This window comes from Leptidea sinapis, chromosome Z, assembly GCF_905404315.1.
Source record: "Leptidea sinapis chromosome Z, ilLepSina1.1, whole genome shotgun sequence".
Classification (NCBI taxonomy): domain Eukaryota; kingdom Metazoa; phylum Arthropoda; class Insecta; order Lepidoptera; family Pieridae; genus Leptidea; species Leptidea sinapis.
In genome coordinates, this window is record NC_066312.1 from 35,855,867 (window position 1) to 35,872,781 (window position 16,915).

At 37.1% G+C, this 16,915-nt stretch overlaps 2 protein-coding genes and 1 pseudogene across 2 annotated transcripts in view; all 3 read right to left on the minus strand.

The window, feature by feature from the left end:
• Positions 1-7,989, minus strand: part of LOC126978578 (alkyldihydroxyacetonephosphate synthase) — a 28,616-nt gene extending 20,627 nt beyond the window's left edge. The window contains exon 1 of the mRNA XM_050827530.1: positions 7,771-7,989. Coding sequence (XP_050683487.1) covers positions 7,771-7,943 — 173 coding nt within the window. The 5' untranslated portion in view covers positions 7,944-7,989. The remainder of the gene's footprint in view (positions 1-7,770) is intronic.
• Positions 7,990-8,690: 701 nt separating this feature from the next.
• On the minus strand, positions 8,691-10,648 carry LOC126978595 (attacin-A-like; annotated as a pseudogene).
• Positions 10,649-13,415: 2,767 nt separating this feature from the next.
• Positions 13,416-16,915, minus strand: part of LOC126978596 (uncharacterized) — a 43,052-nt gene continuing 39,552 nt past the window's right edge. Inside the window, exon 2 of the mRNA XM_050827556.1 lies at positions 13,416-15,158. Coding sequence (XP_050683513.1) covers positions 14,582-15,158 — 577 coding nt within the window. The 3' untranslated portion in view covers positions 13,416-14,581. The remainder of the gene's footprint in view (positions 15,159-16,915) is intronic.

Consider the following 16,915-nt stretch of genomic DNA (forward strand, 5'->3'; position numbering starts at 1 on the left):
TAACCCACTTTACAAGTCTGGCGAACGCTTCCGGCACCTGACGGAAAATATATTACTAAATAAACAGAACCAAGGAGCTGGTTGGCAAGGATGAAATCATTTTGTCTCTAAATATGCTGCTATCAGTTGTTTATGTTCCGGATACATCTTTGACAAACCCCACCATTATATCACCTGGGCTTTATAATATTATTCTCACACTGAAAATACAAAAAAGAGCAATAGGTTTCAGGTCGTGGACATTTAAATTAAAACTTATCCAAGTACTTACAGCAACCAAACGTTAGAACGACCCTCCTCCGATGTTTTCGGAAAAAATAATGCGCTTAATATTCGTAATAAATAACCAAATAAAAAATATTTGATTAAAGGATTCTTAAAAATGACATAGTTTTGATATAAATTAAAAATATATAAAATACTAGCTACTGCCCGTGACGTCATCCTCGTGAATGCTATAAAGTACCTGCATCTTGACGGACATTATGTAACGTACAATATATCCCCACATCTGTTTAAATAAATAAAATTGTTGTGAATAAATTCTATTCAGTAGTTTTTACGTTTTGCCCTGACATAGATACAGGCAAACAGACAAAAATTGTATTAAGTAGATATTTTTTTGGATTCTGTATTATTTGTAGAACACACAGCAAGCATTATTTCGAATAAATAGTAAATGTACCGGTTTTACTTTGTTACAAATTGAAATTGAAATATTTTAATTCAAAATAGGATATACAATAGGAGCTCTCTTGCCATTTACGTTAATCTTCTGAATTTTATTATTCAAAAATATGAAATCAGAAGATCGACCGCAGTTCCTTTTATGCCATAGTGACGTAGCTTCCTGACTAGCGTTGAATGTTGAACACAATCAAAGGCCTTAGATAAATCACAGAAGATATCAAGTGCATTCTGTGATTCCTCCAAGGCATTAAAATATTCTTGATCAGTTCAAGACCTGTACTTATACGTTGTTGAACGTCCCCGAATAAAGCCAAATTGTTTTATATGAAGTAATTTATGAGAGTTAAAGTAAGTAAGCATATGGCTTAAAATTATTTTTTCAAAAATTTTAGTAACGTTCGGCAAATAAAAAATTAGAATTTAGTACAGTTCAAATGTGGAACTTAATCGAAATATTTAGATTAAATAGGTTACAAAAGGTACTAATTACAATAACAAGAATGGCAAGTCATTACCATAACCTTTTGTCCATTATTTAATTTATTCTAATTATTACAATTACGAAATATAGTTTTAAAGTCCGCCATTAGAGTTATTTTTCTTTACTATATTTAATTGATAAATAACTGGTAAGAAATAGAAATGTCACATTGGTATATAGCTGTGGGGTTTCTGTTTCTCGAGGGTCGGGTCGAGCAGAGTCCGGCACCAAAGACCGACGCAGTCACGGCGTGACAAGTGGAGACACCACCTCCCCGTGCCTTTCCAGCAGTCGAGATAGCCCCCACTGGCCTTTCTGAACGCCGTGTACATTTATATTTGTTAAAATCTCGTGATGGAGCAGGAAGGTGGACATAGGAACTCAGTAGAGAAACGACACAATCCCTGGTCTGATTCGTCTTGAACAAGTACTTTGGTGCTAGATGGTAACCAGGGTCTGAAAATGGCGATTGGAATTCAGTAATTAAACGACAGGACCCCATTGAGTATGAACTCGTTTGATTCATCTTGACAATAACTTAATTACAAAATATTAAATAACAGCCCAAGATCAATTAATCGATGGAACAAAACAGATTGACCAGATTGATATTATTAAATATATAATACACTTGTACATTGAGAGGCTGAATAGTGTCAATAAATTTGAGAGTTCGAGATTCACCACACCACACCCACTATATCTTCTGCGATAAAATAAGAGGTGTCACACGCCAATGTGGGGAAAAAGTGTACTAATTTACTTCAACTGTAAGCTTAAGTAAAATTAGCGCTATAATCAAAATCCACTAAGAAATTTACATAGATATAGTTACGAAGGATAAGACAGACATTCCTCAATTACCAAAACAATATGTCATTGTTAGGTACAAGGGCGTTTACTTTTAATAAAGATATGATTATGGTATCCCTCTTATAGAGATGAGCCCCAGGAGATATTCTGCCATTTACATAGACTTTCTGAATTCTATTGTTAGTTAATAGTGCTATAAATAAAATCGTTTTCCTATCACAATAATGGAACGTTAAAAACACTACACCTTCATCAATTTTCTTTTGCAATCACAATGTGTCACCTAGGTACCTGTAAAGAGTTATTTTTCTTATTAGGTTTAAATTATTCTTGTGCTAGTGTGTTTAATAGAAAATAGTTTTGAAGGGCCGGTAGCGTCATCAAAGTAAATAAGAACCTAAACCTAAAAAAATAATACAAACTCATTATTGAATTGGCTAGTGTAGAGCTAGAAAAAGCAATTATAATTCTTAAAAACAAAACATTGGAAATACATGCCAGTATAAATAAATGCTCACCAAATTGTGTTTCATAAAGTTTTGTAGAAATGAACCTGTGTATTTTCCTTACACTCACACTTAACGGTAAATAATCTACTACACTCCAAGCAATTTGGTTTTAAGAGGATAAAGTCAACGATGGATGCTGGAATGTCACTTGTTAAACATATGTTTGACTTTTGGGAGGACTCCCAAGCAACAGCGTTTTTTTAACTCTCGAAGGCTTTGAACTTCGAAGGCGTGGGTTTTAGTACCCCTTAGTTCAGCTTGAGTTTAATGGTCCTTGCGACTATTAGACTCAATCCTATTTATGGTAATCCTCCATCAAATAATCTTATTTATGGTAGAGAAGCTCGCGGATATAGTTTTATTTGCTGATGACACCTCACTTTTATTCAAAATAGAACGAAAAGACAATACGGTGGATAGCAAAATGCCTTATTTGTATGGTTGTATGTATTAAATTCGTTCACAAATACTAACCTATTGTTAAATAATAAAAAACCAAATGGGAAACAAACTGAGGTAAAGGTAATGCATTACTCTATTCTATTTTGATTACTTCCATAGCATTATATCATATTGACACGGGAGTGGGTCAGGGATTGGAAATAATACTCCGCTCATAGGAACGAGTCTTTATTTGCGTTCACTTTTTCTGAACTTGCACTTCGCCGGTCTGCCGCTGTTCCTCTTGTGGGCGGCGGTACCTTCAACGCGTCACACCGCACCGAACACTAAGTCTCTTCTATCTTCTTCCTCTTGGAACACTTCCACTTTTCACTACTTCTTCTTTTCTTCTTCTTCTTCTTTACACTTTCGAGTCAGAACTAGAACTACCGTAGGCCACGCTTAGTACGGCTTATATACCCCCGGATCCGTTCTATTTTCAAAATGATTCTCCCATTCCATCTTTAAATTTAAATTGTACTAGAAAATTCTTTTAACTATTTTTATCCTGCTTACACATTTTCCATCCCTTTTTTTCTGTTCTTTTTGATCCTGAACTAACTAGAAATTTCCTTTAACTTCACAAAACCCAAAAAAATCCATACACTGGTAGGTGTATCGAACCCGGGTCTACAGCGTCTAAAGTAAACACTTTTCCGCTGAGCTACGAGTAATGCTGACGGAGCTGTTGAAATTAACAATCTCTTGAAGTTTGACAACTCTCGTCATATACTTCGAAGGGTTGCTACGCAACACTATGTTTGTTATTGTGAGGTAATGCTGAAAGTATTTTTGTCGTCGGATGTTCATTGTTCATTTAATTTTTGTGCCCCAAAAGAGGGCTATTCTATTAGTAGGGCTCGCTACAGAAAAAAATCAAGTTGATAAGCATCCTAACGCTTCCTTCACAATACATAGATATTAATATAAAGTATGTTAGAAAAAAACGATGATTTCGTGATCGTGATTTAAATCCTTTCAATTCAAGAAGAAAGAATAAACTGTATTTGCCATTTTGTAAGTTTGCTAGATTAAAGGCCCCTTCATAGCTTTAGGATTAAATTTTACAACAAAATACCAGACAGTATACTAGGACTCACTCAGCACAAATAATAGAAATATTTAGATCTATAAAGCTTCTTTGACAAAGAAGGCTTAATATAGTAAAGTAGATTATAATAAAGAGGATAATGATGCATGATATTGCCCTCTACTTTACCCGGGGCGTAAAAAGAATAGGGGAGTCCCAGGCCCATGGGTGTCGTAAGAGGCGACTAAGGGCTTTTTAGAAGTGGGAGAGTCACGCTGCCGGCTTTTGACGTCAGCACAATCGGGCCAGACTCGTCCGGGTTTATTACCACACTCGCACAGAATACCGGCGTGAAGTAGCGGCCTAGTGCCGCTATGTTTCGCATAGGTTAGTGTCGAGGACCGGTGGCCATTCCAACGGGGGGTTCCAAGTGGGGTGATTTCAACGGGCACAATGCCGAATGGCTTGGATCACGTACTACAGACTACGCAGGGCGATCTGTGTATAATTTTGCATTGGCGTATGGTCTATCCCAATTGGTTGAGTCGCCAACGCGGCTCCCGGATGTGAATAGCCACATGCCGTCCTTATTGGATCTTCTACTGACTACACATCCCGATGGTTACCAGGTCTTTGTCGACGCCCCTCTCGGAACGTCCGATCATTGCCTGGTCAGGAGTGTAGTGCCTATCCGACGCCAACGTCGCAGACCACCAGCGACCCGCCGCATTTGGCACTACAAGTCAGCAGATTGGGATAGGATGCGTTCCTTTTTTGCATCCTACCCTTGGGGCAGGGTTTGTTTCCCTTCGGATGATCCTAGTGCCTGCGCCGTTGCAGTAGCCAATGTGATACTACAGGGTATGAATATTTTTATACCAAACTCTGTAGTACCCATCGGTGGCAGATCACAGCCCTGGTTCGATGCGTCAGTTAAAGCAGCATCTGACTGCAAAATACAGGCGTATCGAGCTTGGGTTGCGGCGCTGGGCACAAAGGATCCAAACTGCACAGTTCTTAAGAGGAAATACAACCGTGCCTCCAGATTTTTAAGCGGCAAATCGCCCGTGCAAAGTCAAATCACGTCGTCAAAATCGGCGAGCAGCTTTCCAGTTACCCGACCGGAACACGCAAGTTCTGGTCGTTGTCGAAAGCTGCTCTTGGTAACTTCAGCCAGCCGTCCATGCCGCCGTTGCACATGAGGAATGACACCCTAGCCCATACGGCAAAAGAGAAAGCCGATCTCTTGTGTACTCTTTTCGCCTCCAACTCGACTCTTGACGATAACGGAAAAACACCGCCGACCATCCCGCGGTGTCAGAGCTCTATGCCTGAAGTACAGTTCAGACAGAAAACTGTTAGGCGAGCTCTGTTTTCATTGGACGTCAGGAAGTCGAGCGGGCCGGATGGCATTTCTCCAATCGTGCTTAGAACGTGTGCCCCTGAGTTGACGCCGGTGCTAACGCGTTTATTCCGGCACTCTTATTCTAAAGGCGTAGTCCCTGACTCATGGAAGTCAGCCCTTGTCCATCCGATCCAAAAAAAAAAAGACAGTTCGGATCCGGCAAACTACAGGCCTATTGCTATTACCTCCCTGCTCTCCAAAATCATGGAGAGCATAATTAGCCGTCAGCTCTTGGTATACCTAGAGGGTCACCAGTTGATCAACGACCGACAATACGGGTTTCGCCATGGTCGGTCGGCAGGTGATCATCTGGTATACCTAACACATAGATGGGCTGCGGCTATTGAAAGCATGGGGGAAGGCCTGGCAGTTAGCCTGGATATAGCGAAGGCCTTTGATCGTGTATGGCACAAGGCACTCCTCTCCAAACTTCCATCATTTGGGTTTACCGAGAGCTTGTGCAAGTGGACCTCCAGCTTCCTCACTGGGCGTAGCATACAGGTCGTTGTCGACGGATATTGCTCGAACCTGAAGCCCGTGAATGCTGAAGTGCCCCAAGGCTGTGTGCTGTCTCCCACGCTGTTTCTTCTCCATATCAATGATATGTTGGACACCTCCAACATTCATAAGAGGTGTATTAAATTAAATTTTAAGTTATTTCATACTTCTTCGTTTTTTAAGTCGGTTTTTTTAAACGTAGTTTTTTTATTTCTTACTTTAAGTGTCAGTTAATAATAATATATAATCAACCTAAATGAAAACTCATAAAAATGCCGTACATATAAAACAATTATATCATCGAGGAAATGTACATAAAATGAAAACTACTGGGCCAAACTATATAAATTTATGGGACCAAATGGCATCTATTCTGCATCGAACTAAAGAAGAATTACGTAAATCGGATCATAAATCTCAGACTAATCGGTGTACATACATAAAAAAAATACCGATTGAATTGTAAACCTCCACCTTTTTGAAGTCGGTTAAAAATGATAAAGCAATCCGACTGATTTAAAAAAAAAGTCAAAACAGAGAGTCAAAATAGTCGATATTTAAGCGGGCACACGCATCAGTATCAGCTCGAACCATTTGACCGAATAGTCGGAGATCCAGTAACTACTCTCGGAACGGTTCGATTACCTGGCGCTGCGTAGAGACGTCGCTTCGTTGTGTGTGTTCTCACCCATATAAAGGGAAGTATCAGAATTCAGGAGAGACTTTACCAGTCGGAGGGCTCTTTCACAGGATGACGGCCATCAAGCAGTTATGTGCAAGCACTATCGTGTTTAGGTTTAAAGGGCGCCGTAGCAGGAGGAGTTATTGGGCTGTGAGGCTTTATATATTATGTCTCAAACTGTCTCTGAACTTTAGAGTCAAAACTCGTGAGCGGCACTGCATTGTAATGCAATAACATTCAGGTGATCGTCTTGTAATGTCTGCTGCAGGACTCAACCATTGTACCACACACACGCCACAAACTACAAGCAGTGCCTCACTAACACACTAGCTGGACTTAGTAAGTAAATAACTTTCTAGAACACACCTACTCTCAAACTGATAATGAGCTTCCTTGTACACTGTATCGGTCCAAACAACCTGGATACCTTCACAAAAAGCACGCAAACTTAAGGCTGGGGACCAAGCCAATGACCTCGAGGAATCGAGCGAACCTAGGTTACCGCTCTCGCACAAGATCAGCATAGTTTTAATTCAGAATTAGAAGATTTTAATTTATTAAAAACATAATACAATTTTCATTACAAAACTAAGAAAACTATGCCATGTTAAATAGTTTTTGGTGTACAGTTAATAAATTTTCGTACAATTTTTATCTACCCAGATTGAATGATTAGTATGGCTCCAACTGTTAGTACCCAACTTTTAGTTGGGGGTAGTTCAATTATTTTTTTTTTTTTCACACTTTCTATAAAAAATAAAAATGTAAAGAATAAATGAATTTTCGTCTCATATTGTGTAGATATATAATTATTATTTGTAAAAATATAAGCTTTATATAAACCGCCTAGAAAAGGTTTTAAATATGCGCTATTTTCGCGATTTCTTGGGATAGCGGCCTTAACTCAAAAGTCAGTAACGCTCCTGTGATTCCTCTGGTGTTCTGTGATCACTTAGCATCATACGCTTGTTTGTTATATGTCCGAAAAACTATTTTGAAACATTTTATAAAAAATATTTAAGTGGACGTCAGCATGCGATACTTTGGAAAAATTAAAATTTTCAAACATGAAATACTTAGTAATGTTTATTTTTAGTTAGCTTCGTTAATTATATCCTAGAACTGGAGCAACCGGCAGCTGGCTCGGCTTATTAATTGACGATTACTGGATTTTGCTTAATGACATAACATCCAAGAAAAATATCGGAAATAAGTACTCACCTTCTCCTAGGAATAGCGCTTTTAACTTTAATCTCTGTACTTTCGTGAATCTTGGGCCCGCTTTTATGAATAAAATCACCTTTATTTTTAACACACTGTACGTCACCTATAGTTTTATTTATTCGATCCGCATTTTCCGACATATTTGGATTTATTTTATCATTTGATGACATTTTATAACACACGACGATTATAGAATTGTGTCGGGGAACATTTGCTGCGATTTTATAAATCGCGCATCTAGCTGCGCATACATGTGCGTCTCGAACGTCGATAGCAGAAGTCGTTTTGTTTTCTACGCCATCTGACGGTTTTGCGCTGAATTATTGTCGACGTATCATGTATGTAAGTCATGCATCTGTAAAGTCTTTTATGCAGCATAGATGGCATTAAAAAGCAATCATGTTTTCAAAATGTATTTGATAACCTATTGACAATAATATCAACCCGCGACTTTTGCTTACAATTCGGCATATTGTCTTATTAAACTTTTTTGTTTATAAACTGATTAGAATAATACAAACACTAAGCTTACCACAATACATCAAGGAAGGCTGCATAGAGCATTCAGAATTGTTTAATCCAATCCATTCCTGACCAATTTTTGTCTTTTTTCCCTAGGTAAATAGTATAATAATTATTATAAGTATTATTATCTACTCAAAGAGCCTCTTGCTGTTAGACAATGATGACTGATTACAATAGGCCAGGTTTATTACTTTAGTGTGCACTGTGCATGTCAATAAGTCAGTTACTTTGTTTTAGTGTGCTATGTTGCTGAAAATAGAGGCTAACAGTTCGCCACTATTTTTTTCGACGTGTTCTCAGCTGTAACAGTCTATCTAGACGTATAAATAATCTCAGTTTGTTCATTAATAACACATTTATTATTGTTTTTTAAAATAAAATTTTTACATAAGTAAAGAAGTATTTAGATTTATTTGGAATGAAGACGGTAACATATATTTAAGCATATAAGGGTAGGTAATCTAGAAGGATTTACTGAAAGTAAAACCAAAGTTAGGTTCCCAACTACTCTTGGGTATGTACGGTGCGAAGGATCTTGAGACGCCTGCATTGAAGTCAAATGACGAGGTCGGGTTCTTGAACAGGTTGAGTCTCCCTCCGGCAGGTAAGTCAGTGCGCTGCAGATATTTAGTGTTCGTCACTCCTAAGTTAGCACCAATTCTGTTCCTGGAAGGTAATACATAGAAGTCAGAATAAATTTTTAAATAAAACTTTGGTATTTAAATCTTTATCGGTCGTAACGTAAGTAAGTAAGTATACTCAATACTGCCGATGATGTACATTATTATTATTATTATTACAATTAGTCAGTAAATAAATACAAACTTATAATAATGATGACTCTATTTCATAACTATGGGTTTTAAAAGTGTATACTTATAATATATACTAGCGTATAGACAAACAGAGCGTGCGAGGGAGAAGAACATCTCTAACGGAGATAAAGCGAGATAGAATGGGAAATGGAATCTCTTGTTACTGTTACCAATTTTGATTGACAAGACAAGAGTCAGCCGCGCTTCTTATTAGCTCCTTTGTATTTTCAATATAAAACAACTAGCACCACGCACACATTGACAAAACAAAATTGGTATGTTAGTTTTAGAAACATACAATCGAATAGAGACCATTATTTACATTTTGGTAAGTTTTGACCAATCTTAGAAAATAGTCATCTCGAATATTGTTATTGAGAACCACAGCTCAGCACGCATAAGAATTTTACACTAAAGGATTACCTTTAGTGTAAAATTCTTATGCGTTCAATTTTAATTAAACTTACTTAAAAGTGTAATCCAAATTTCCTCCGACAGTGTTGAAATCGGGAACATTTGGGACCCTGGGCATGTTCCTCGTCACAAAGGCATTGGCGTCCAGATTGTGACAGTCAGTTTTGATTAGGTTCAGTCGCCCTGCTCCCGTGATCTGCTTGCCGAAGTCCGGGATCTCCTTGGATACGGCTCAAACCATGGCCATTACTGAATAATTTAACACTGTTTAGTAAATTATTAAAAAATAAATAATTTCTTAATCGCGTCACTTGGTCGAAGACTAATAATTAAATGGTGTTTGTCTGCCATGAGGACTCCGCGCGGCCGTAACGGTATGGCCACTCTGCCGCTAATAGACGGTATACCTCATTAAATAATTTATCAGTCTACTCAATCTAGCATTGTCAACGGCTGAATAAAAAAAATAACACTTCTACTAAAGTTCTATTTAATACGTAACTATCAATACTCTTTCGATTCTTATAAATTATTATATAAAACTAAAAACTTAATAAGACACAGCCACTTACACGTTATCCAAAGCCAAGCCAGCTCCGTAAGACCTGAGTTTGTCACTAATTGAAGCTGATCCAGTAGCACTGAGCATGTTCTTGTGATCCCCCAGCAACGGTATTTTACCAGCTAAGTCCAAGTTCCCTTTGTTATCAAAACTTATCGAGCCAACTGCTTGTCTCTTGGACCTCGGATGATCATACTGGAACAGGCCAGACTCTTCATTCGCGTATACTGGTGTTCCATCTTCTACCAGGATATACCTGCCCTGAGCACAGACGAACAGACCCAATAAAAATAGTTTAAAAAACATGTTTCTTGTTAAGTGGTTGTTTACAGAATGATACAAATATTTGTTCTGCGTTTCTCCAGGATTGTTCCTGGTTTTATACGCTCACTTGGGACCTGCTAGTGAATCCCCTGTTGTATGAAAGGTCTTATCAAATTTACGGTCACATTGCTACAGACTTACTAGAGACGTCTAAAAATTATATATTGATGGTTACTGTAAAGGTATGAGCTTGATTAAATATTACAAAATCAATGCTGAATTAATATCACTTAATGTTAGTCATCATATTCTGCCAATTAAAATATCAAATCAAATCTAATCAAAAGTTATTTATCCATGTTCGTTAAAAAATTTCGTGTATGAATGTCACATTTGTACATTTTCACTTTTGAAAAGATGAGTTTTAATAAGAAGACGTACCAAAAAGCTTATCGCAACTCTTTTGAGTCAATATTTAATGCTTTATCATTTTTTAATACAATCTAGAAGAAAGTGATGCAACAAAATACTCAAAAGTGTCTATTTAATTCAGGTAAGTAAAAAAATTAAAATCATAATTTAATCATATCATAAAAAAAAACCCTCAATAATTATTAAGCATGCATCATTTGACTCACACTGTAAATAAAATAAAGCGTAATTCAAACATTTCATATCATAATATGAAGTATTTAGAGAAGATATAACTTACAATTTAACAACAAGAGCAGGGCTCTCTATGGCATGATCAGCTACCGCAACTAGTGCCCATTCATGAGCATGACGCTTGAACCAGCCAACGTTTCCCTCGACCACTTTTTAGGGAAGGTAACGACCCTGAAATGTGAACACTGCGTTGGAGTTTTTTATAAAAGCTATTTGTACGGAGTCATAGAACCGATGTAGGTAGATAATTATGTAGATATTATACGAGTGTGTGGAAGAAACGGGCTTTTTATTTTATTGATTTAGAGGTGAAAATTTATTTAAACGCGCTGGAAACATAATTTTTTGAAGGATGCTGAAACTGTTCATGTTTCATAATGATTTGTAAAAGTGATAATGATTCCAATTATTTAATCAATTAAATCTTAGCTTTTCTGAATTTTTTTTCAATTAAATTTTTTTTATTGTATGTATGTAGATTTCAAGTAAAGGTCACTGGGCAACTTAGTATGAAATCTATAGCCCAGACCTACAGAAAAAAAATTAAAAGGATGTTTAGATAAATTTCTCTAGTGCATGAATATATCTGTCCCAGTAATGTGGATAATTGGATTCAGGCCAAAAACTAATTGTAATATTACTAAAATATGAAGGTAAATAATAAGACATCTTTGAATTTTTTTCGGTTTCTTGTAAATAATATTATCATAGGTCGTCTCGCCATCTTTTGCGGGATCGGCTCCGGATTTAGAATCATCTGATAATGACTAAATATGTTTATACGATTAGGTACTGAAAAATAAGGATGGTTATTGACTGACCAAAATATAATGATTATTAATTGAGGAAAACTGATGACAATTTAAAATACGTACAATATTAAAGTACACATTTAAATTAATCATCTTTACATTTTATTCCCGTTGCACGTTGTTAAAAAATAAATATCTACATAAAATTGAATGTGGGTTAATACGTTTTGGTAGGAAAAAATTAGTTAGCCGGGTCTGATTTCGCCCAATGATCTTTATTTGCATCTGAATTTACTACTAAAATTACCTTACCAGCACCTTGACAAAAGTATATAGATAATAATAGGTCTGATGAGAAAAAGTGCTATGAGAAATTGGTAAACTGTATCTATTTATTACTTTGATTTTAATAAGTGTGATGTTTTGAGCTGCATATGTTATGAATAAATAATAAGTGGTAGATTGATATTTTAAATTGTGTTCCAGTAATATTTGATAGCTATATCTTAAACTTGGGCAGTTCTCTCTGTTATCAGTGTAACCCTGTCTCGTCTTAGTGTGTGATGGATATGAAACAAGGTATTCCTTGTTTATTATCAGGGGAATACCCCTGGTCCATTGTTCGTTAAAACAAAGATGATGTAACAGGACAGGATGGAAAATGTGTTCATCAACCAACGGGTCGCGAGTTGGATTCTCGCTGGATAAGGAAAATCATAGTTCAGCTATATTCAGATGAAATGTAACGTAAATTGAAAAGTTATGTCTATCTGTTCGTGACCTTTCCAGTTGTCGTATGACCAATGACTTCATTAGATATACTGGGTATATTGACGACCCGTATATCACTGTCTAGTAACCCAGCCTACGAAGGTAGAGGGCCCGGGTTCCCATACATGTTTGTTTCCCAGTGTTTTAATATGTAATGTATATAATCGTTGTCTCACAACTATATAGCACCGGCTATGGCTAGTTTGATAATAATAATAGGTCATACCTACTATGTACTTCATAGTAGGTATAACAATATTGCACCAAATCACATTGTAGTTTTAGTACCTGGTTAGGCACAAGATAGTTTGGGTGAAATTATGTCAATATCACCCGCCAACAAGTGAATTTGAAAATGATACATGTGGCAATTGGGAGGGAGGACCATATTGGCCTCTGAAAAGCTTGGGGTAGGTGCTGAGGCGAGACAGCTGTTCACTTCAAGCCACCGCCTGTAAGATAAAAGGCGAAGCATAGGGTTGCCACAGTCTTTCAAGACCTACAAATTGTCTAAGGTATCTTCAATTACCTTTTAGTATGTATAAAATAGTTTGTAAGTGCATCATGTGTTCATCTGCTATTGCAGGAACATGATGTCTGGACGTGGCGATATAATATTATGAACTGACACCTGTATTCTGTGTAAGTGGACCTTCAATAAATAAATAACATAAAAATAAAGACTGACAACGCATCTTTTAAACCTCTTAACCGCTTTTTAACCCCTGGTGGTATCGGATGTTCATGAGCGGTTGCTTTACCACCTCATAAAAAATCCCATCACGTGAGCCTACTTCCCGTTTGCGCCCTTTTATATAAAAAAATAGGTGAAAATGACAACAAATTCTCTAAAAAACATTTATTGCTAGGTTTTTAAATGTTGTACAAAATATAGTTAAGTATAAATATAATATGTAGGTACTTATATCAAAGAAAAGTGCGTTTTATATTTTACACTATAAATCTTATAGAAGACGAGTACCTATTAAAATATTAAAACAACGTGAATTTTTTTACATTAAATGATAAGCTCGATTAAACTATAAGAAAAATAAACTGAAAATGTACGCGATCTAGGTGTTAAATAACTCTTATTCATGTATTAAGTCATGTAAAGTCATGTTATGTCATGTAAATTAAATTACTAAATAGAATAATACATATCAGACCTTTAGTTTATTTATTTACCAAGTATAATACCTGTGTATGATACAGAGGTACCTACATGATTATATATTATTAATAGTCATGCCTAGAATATAAAAAAGTTATGGAAGTTAAATTATATATTATATTTAAAATATAAAAATGAGTTTCCAATAAAAGTAATTGAAGTAACCAATAATAAAGTTACGACAGTTTTTTCAATAATTTCTTGATTACTATTACAGAATTAATAAGAGTTAATAGTTTTTCTAGCCTCATCAATCTATTTCTAAGAATCATAAATGCATGGTTAAGTATTTAAGTAAATGCTAAGTGTCAACTTAAGGTACTTATGTACTTTCTATGTTAGCTTAACCTACATCGTATGTAGAGTCGAGTTTTAGTGTTAAAACGTTAGTTAAATTCGTATCGCAATCTTAACAATTAAAAGCACCTAATTTAAGTTGTGACTATTTACATAAGTTGTGCCGGGTACCAAACAACAATTAGCAAAGACCTTTATTACTAAAAGTCACCTAGTCCAGGATAACGATATCAAATAAGTATTTGGATAAATAGCAATTACTTCCGGCCTCACTCAGTTTAAAAAATACATGCTATTGTTATTTAAACCAATACACGTTAACATAATTAAATAATAATAATAATCGTAAATATAAAGTTTAATTTAAAAAATCTTGCTGATATAACTGATGTGTCTATAAAGTATCAATGAATATTGCTTGCGGTACAAATGAAACCTCAAATTAAAACATAATTTACAATAACATCCGTACTTCGCACTTTTATATTTTGCTATGTTTGCTTTAAAATATAATGTATTGTTACACTGATATTATTTAGGTACGGTATTAACAGCATGAAGTCTATAATTACGGCAGTAATTTGTGATATTCCGCAGCCATCTTGTTTTTTTCTAACACATAGAAAGATTTCGGCTTGCCATTGCCAGAGTAATACTTCCTGAATGAAGGTTTCTTCGCTGGCACATAATACGCCATGGCTTCTATGGAGTTTGGGTGCCCTTTGGTCCATGTTGGCGTGCCCTCCACGTTGATGACGTCATCGTTGAGCCTGGCTTGCGGCCGGTTCTTTGCCAGTTTACTTAAAACTGGGAGATTCCAGTGATAAACGCGAGCAGGTTTTCCATTGCTGGTCATCTGCAGGGGCAAGGTTCTGGCAGCGGCTGGTGACGGTTCTATGTGGCTGTAATAGTTCATGTTCGGGGGGAGCTTGATGACAAACATCCTGGAGTCACCCGTTGCGTGCCTCCTTCCTTGCTCGGCGAGCCGTTTCCTATGGTGCGCTGCCGGGACCACGAGCTTTTTGAGGCCGAGGGACGAGAGCAGTTGGTGAGTTGTGGGGTCCTTGTCTATCAGGTTTTTAGCGCTCGGAGACGAGGCTGGTGTTGCACATGTTGCTCCTACTGCGAACAGGAGAATTGTGCATCTGAAACAAGATTATATTGCATTAATCCTGAGTTTATTGATAAATCTTTAAACACCGGAATTACAAATAATGTTTTTATGTAACCTAGAGCATTCGAACCAAAATTTATGGACGATACGCAATCGTCCATAAATTTTAGTAAAAATTAAAGTATAATATATAATACCAAAAGTCAGGGATTTCGCTTTAAAATAACAAACTGTTAAGATATTTTTTTATGTCTCAAAAAATACAAATATAAATGAAGTATTTTTATGACAACAAGGGACGAGACGAGCAGGACGTTTAGCTGATGGTAATTGATACGCCCTGCCCATTACAATGTAGTGCCGCTCAGGACTTTGAAAACCCTAAAAATTGTAAGCGGCACTACATTTGCGCTCGTCACCTTGCGGCATAAGGTGTTAAGTCTCATTCGCCCGGTAGATGACATTTATATAAAGCCGCATAGAGTGCGGAATTCAACGTGAAGGGCAGACACTTGTTCTCATCTGCAGCTCAAAGTACTCTTCAGTTCTTGGAGGTAAAAGCTAGACCATAACATCACCTCTGATTGATGGGATCATTGACCTCCTGTTTCTGTGTCAACACAATATCCTCAGCGAGGTGACACGCGTGTGTGGCGTTGTTCTTGCTTCTTGTAACTGGTTTCCTTGTTGTCAAATGTGGACTTAGCGGTGAGCCACAGTCTTATCAATAGAGCTCTTGTTTTGTGATAATTAGCGCCTTATTTTATTTTTCCTCAACCCCGTAGGATGGTATTGGTGAAATATTATACAAAATTTAATTGAACAATTGGACAGACGAGCTTATAGGTCCCTTGATTGTAAATATTTTGTTTACGGAAGAGGGGGGGTGTTCCGTAGAGCTGTTAAGGTTATATATGGCGTTCCTCAAAATGGCGGTTTTCAAAGAACTATCTTACACATACTACAAAGCTGTGGACTGAGCTTCCTTGTGCGGTGTTTCCGGGACGATACGGCATTCAAAAAATGCGCATACACCTTTCTTAAGGGCCGTCAACGGTCCTGTGATTCCTCTGATGTTGCAAGAGAACATGGTCGGCGGTGATCACTTAACACCAGGTGATCCGTATGCTTGTTTGTCCTCGTTTTCCATAACCAAAAAAAAGAGAGGGAAATCTAGTGTACGGGTTACGTGATAGTAAATGATAACCATCGCCCATACCGCCCGCAAACCATGAGGAACGTGTACACTGAAGTTCATCCCACAGGTTGATGGCAAGGATGATATCCGCAGGAATCAGATTAAACAGCTCTTCAGGAAATTCCCGGTGAAAATACTTATCACTGGCAATTCACGCAGCTAAGCATTTCACGCGCTCAAATGATATATAGTGATACCTAGTGGGGTACCAGACCAGGGATGACAACAATACTCCTTGTCTGGCCGGACTTGTGTCTTTCACAGCGCTAGAATGTGAGTCAGCTTGAAGTATTATCTTGTTCTATTGATAGCCTCCAGTTTGGTAACTATCGACTTTGACTTCCAGATAAAATGATGATGAAATTAAGTCACCTGAGATTGCCAACACAGCAGTAGATCACTGCCATCCGTGACGTCCTGCGATACCCGTGGAACTAAAGGAGTGAACACAACCTCAGGGTGTTTGTTGGCTGTCACCGTAATGTGGGTAGGAGCATCTTCAATAGGAAGGATATGAAAGAAAGATTATCTCATGTTGTGCCTTCAATTTCCAACACCCGTCAAACCGAAACACTGCAGTAATAAACCAC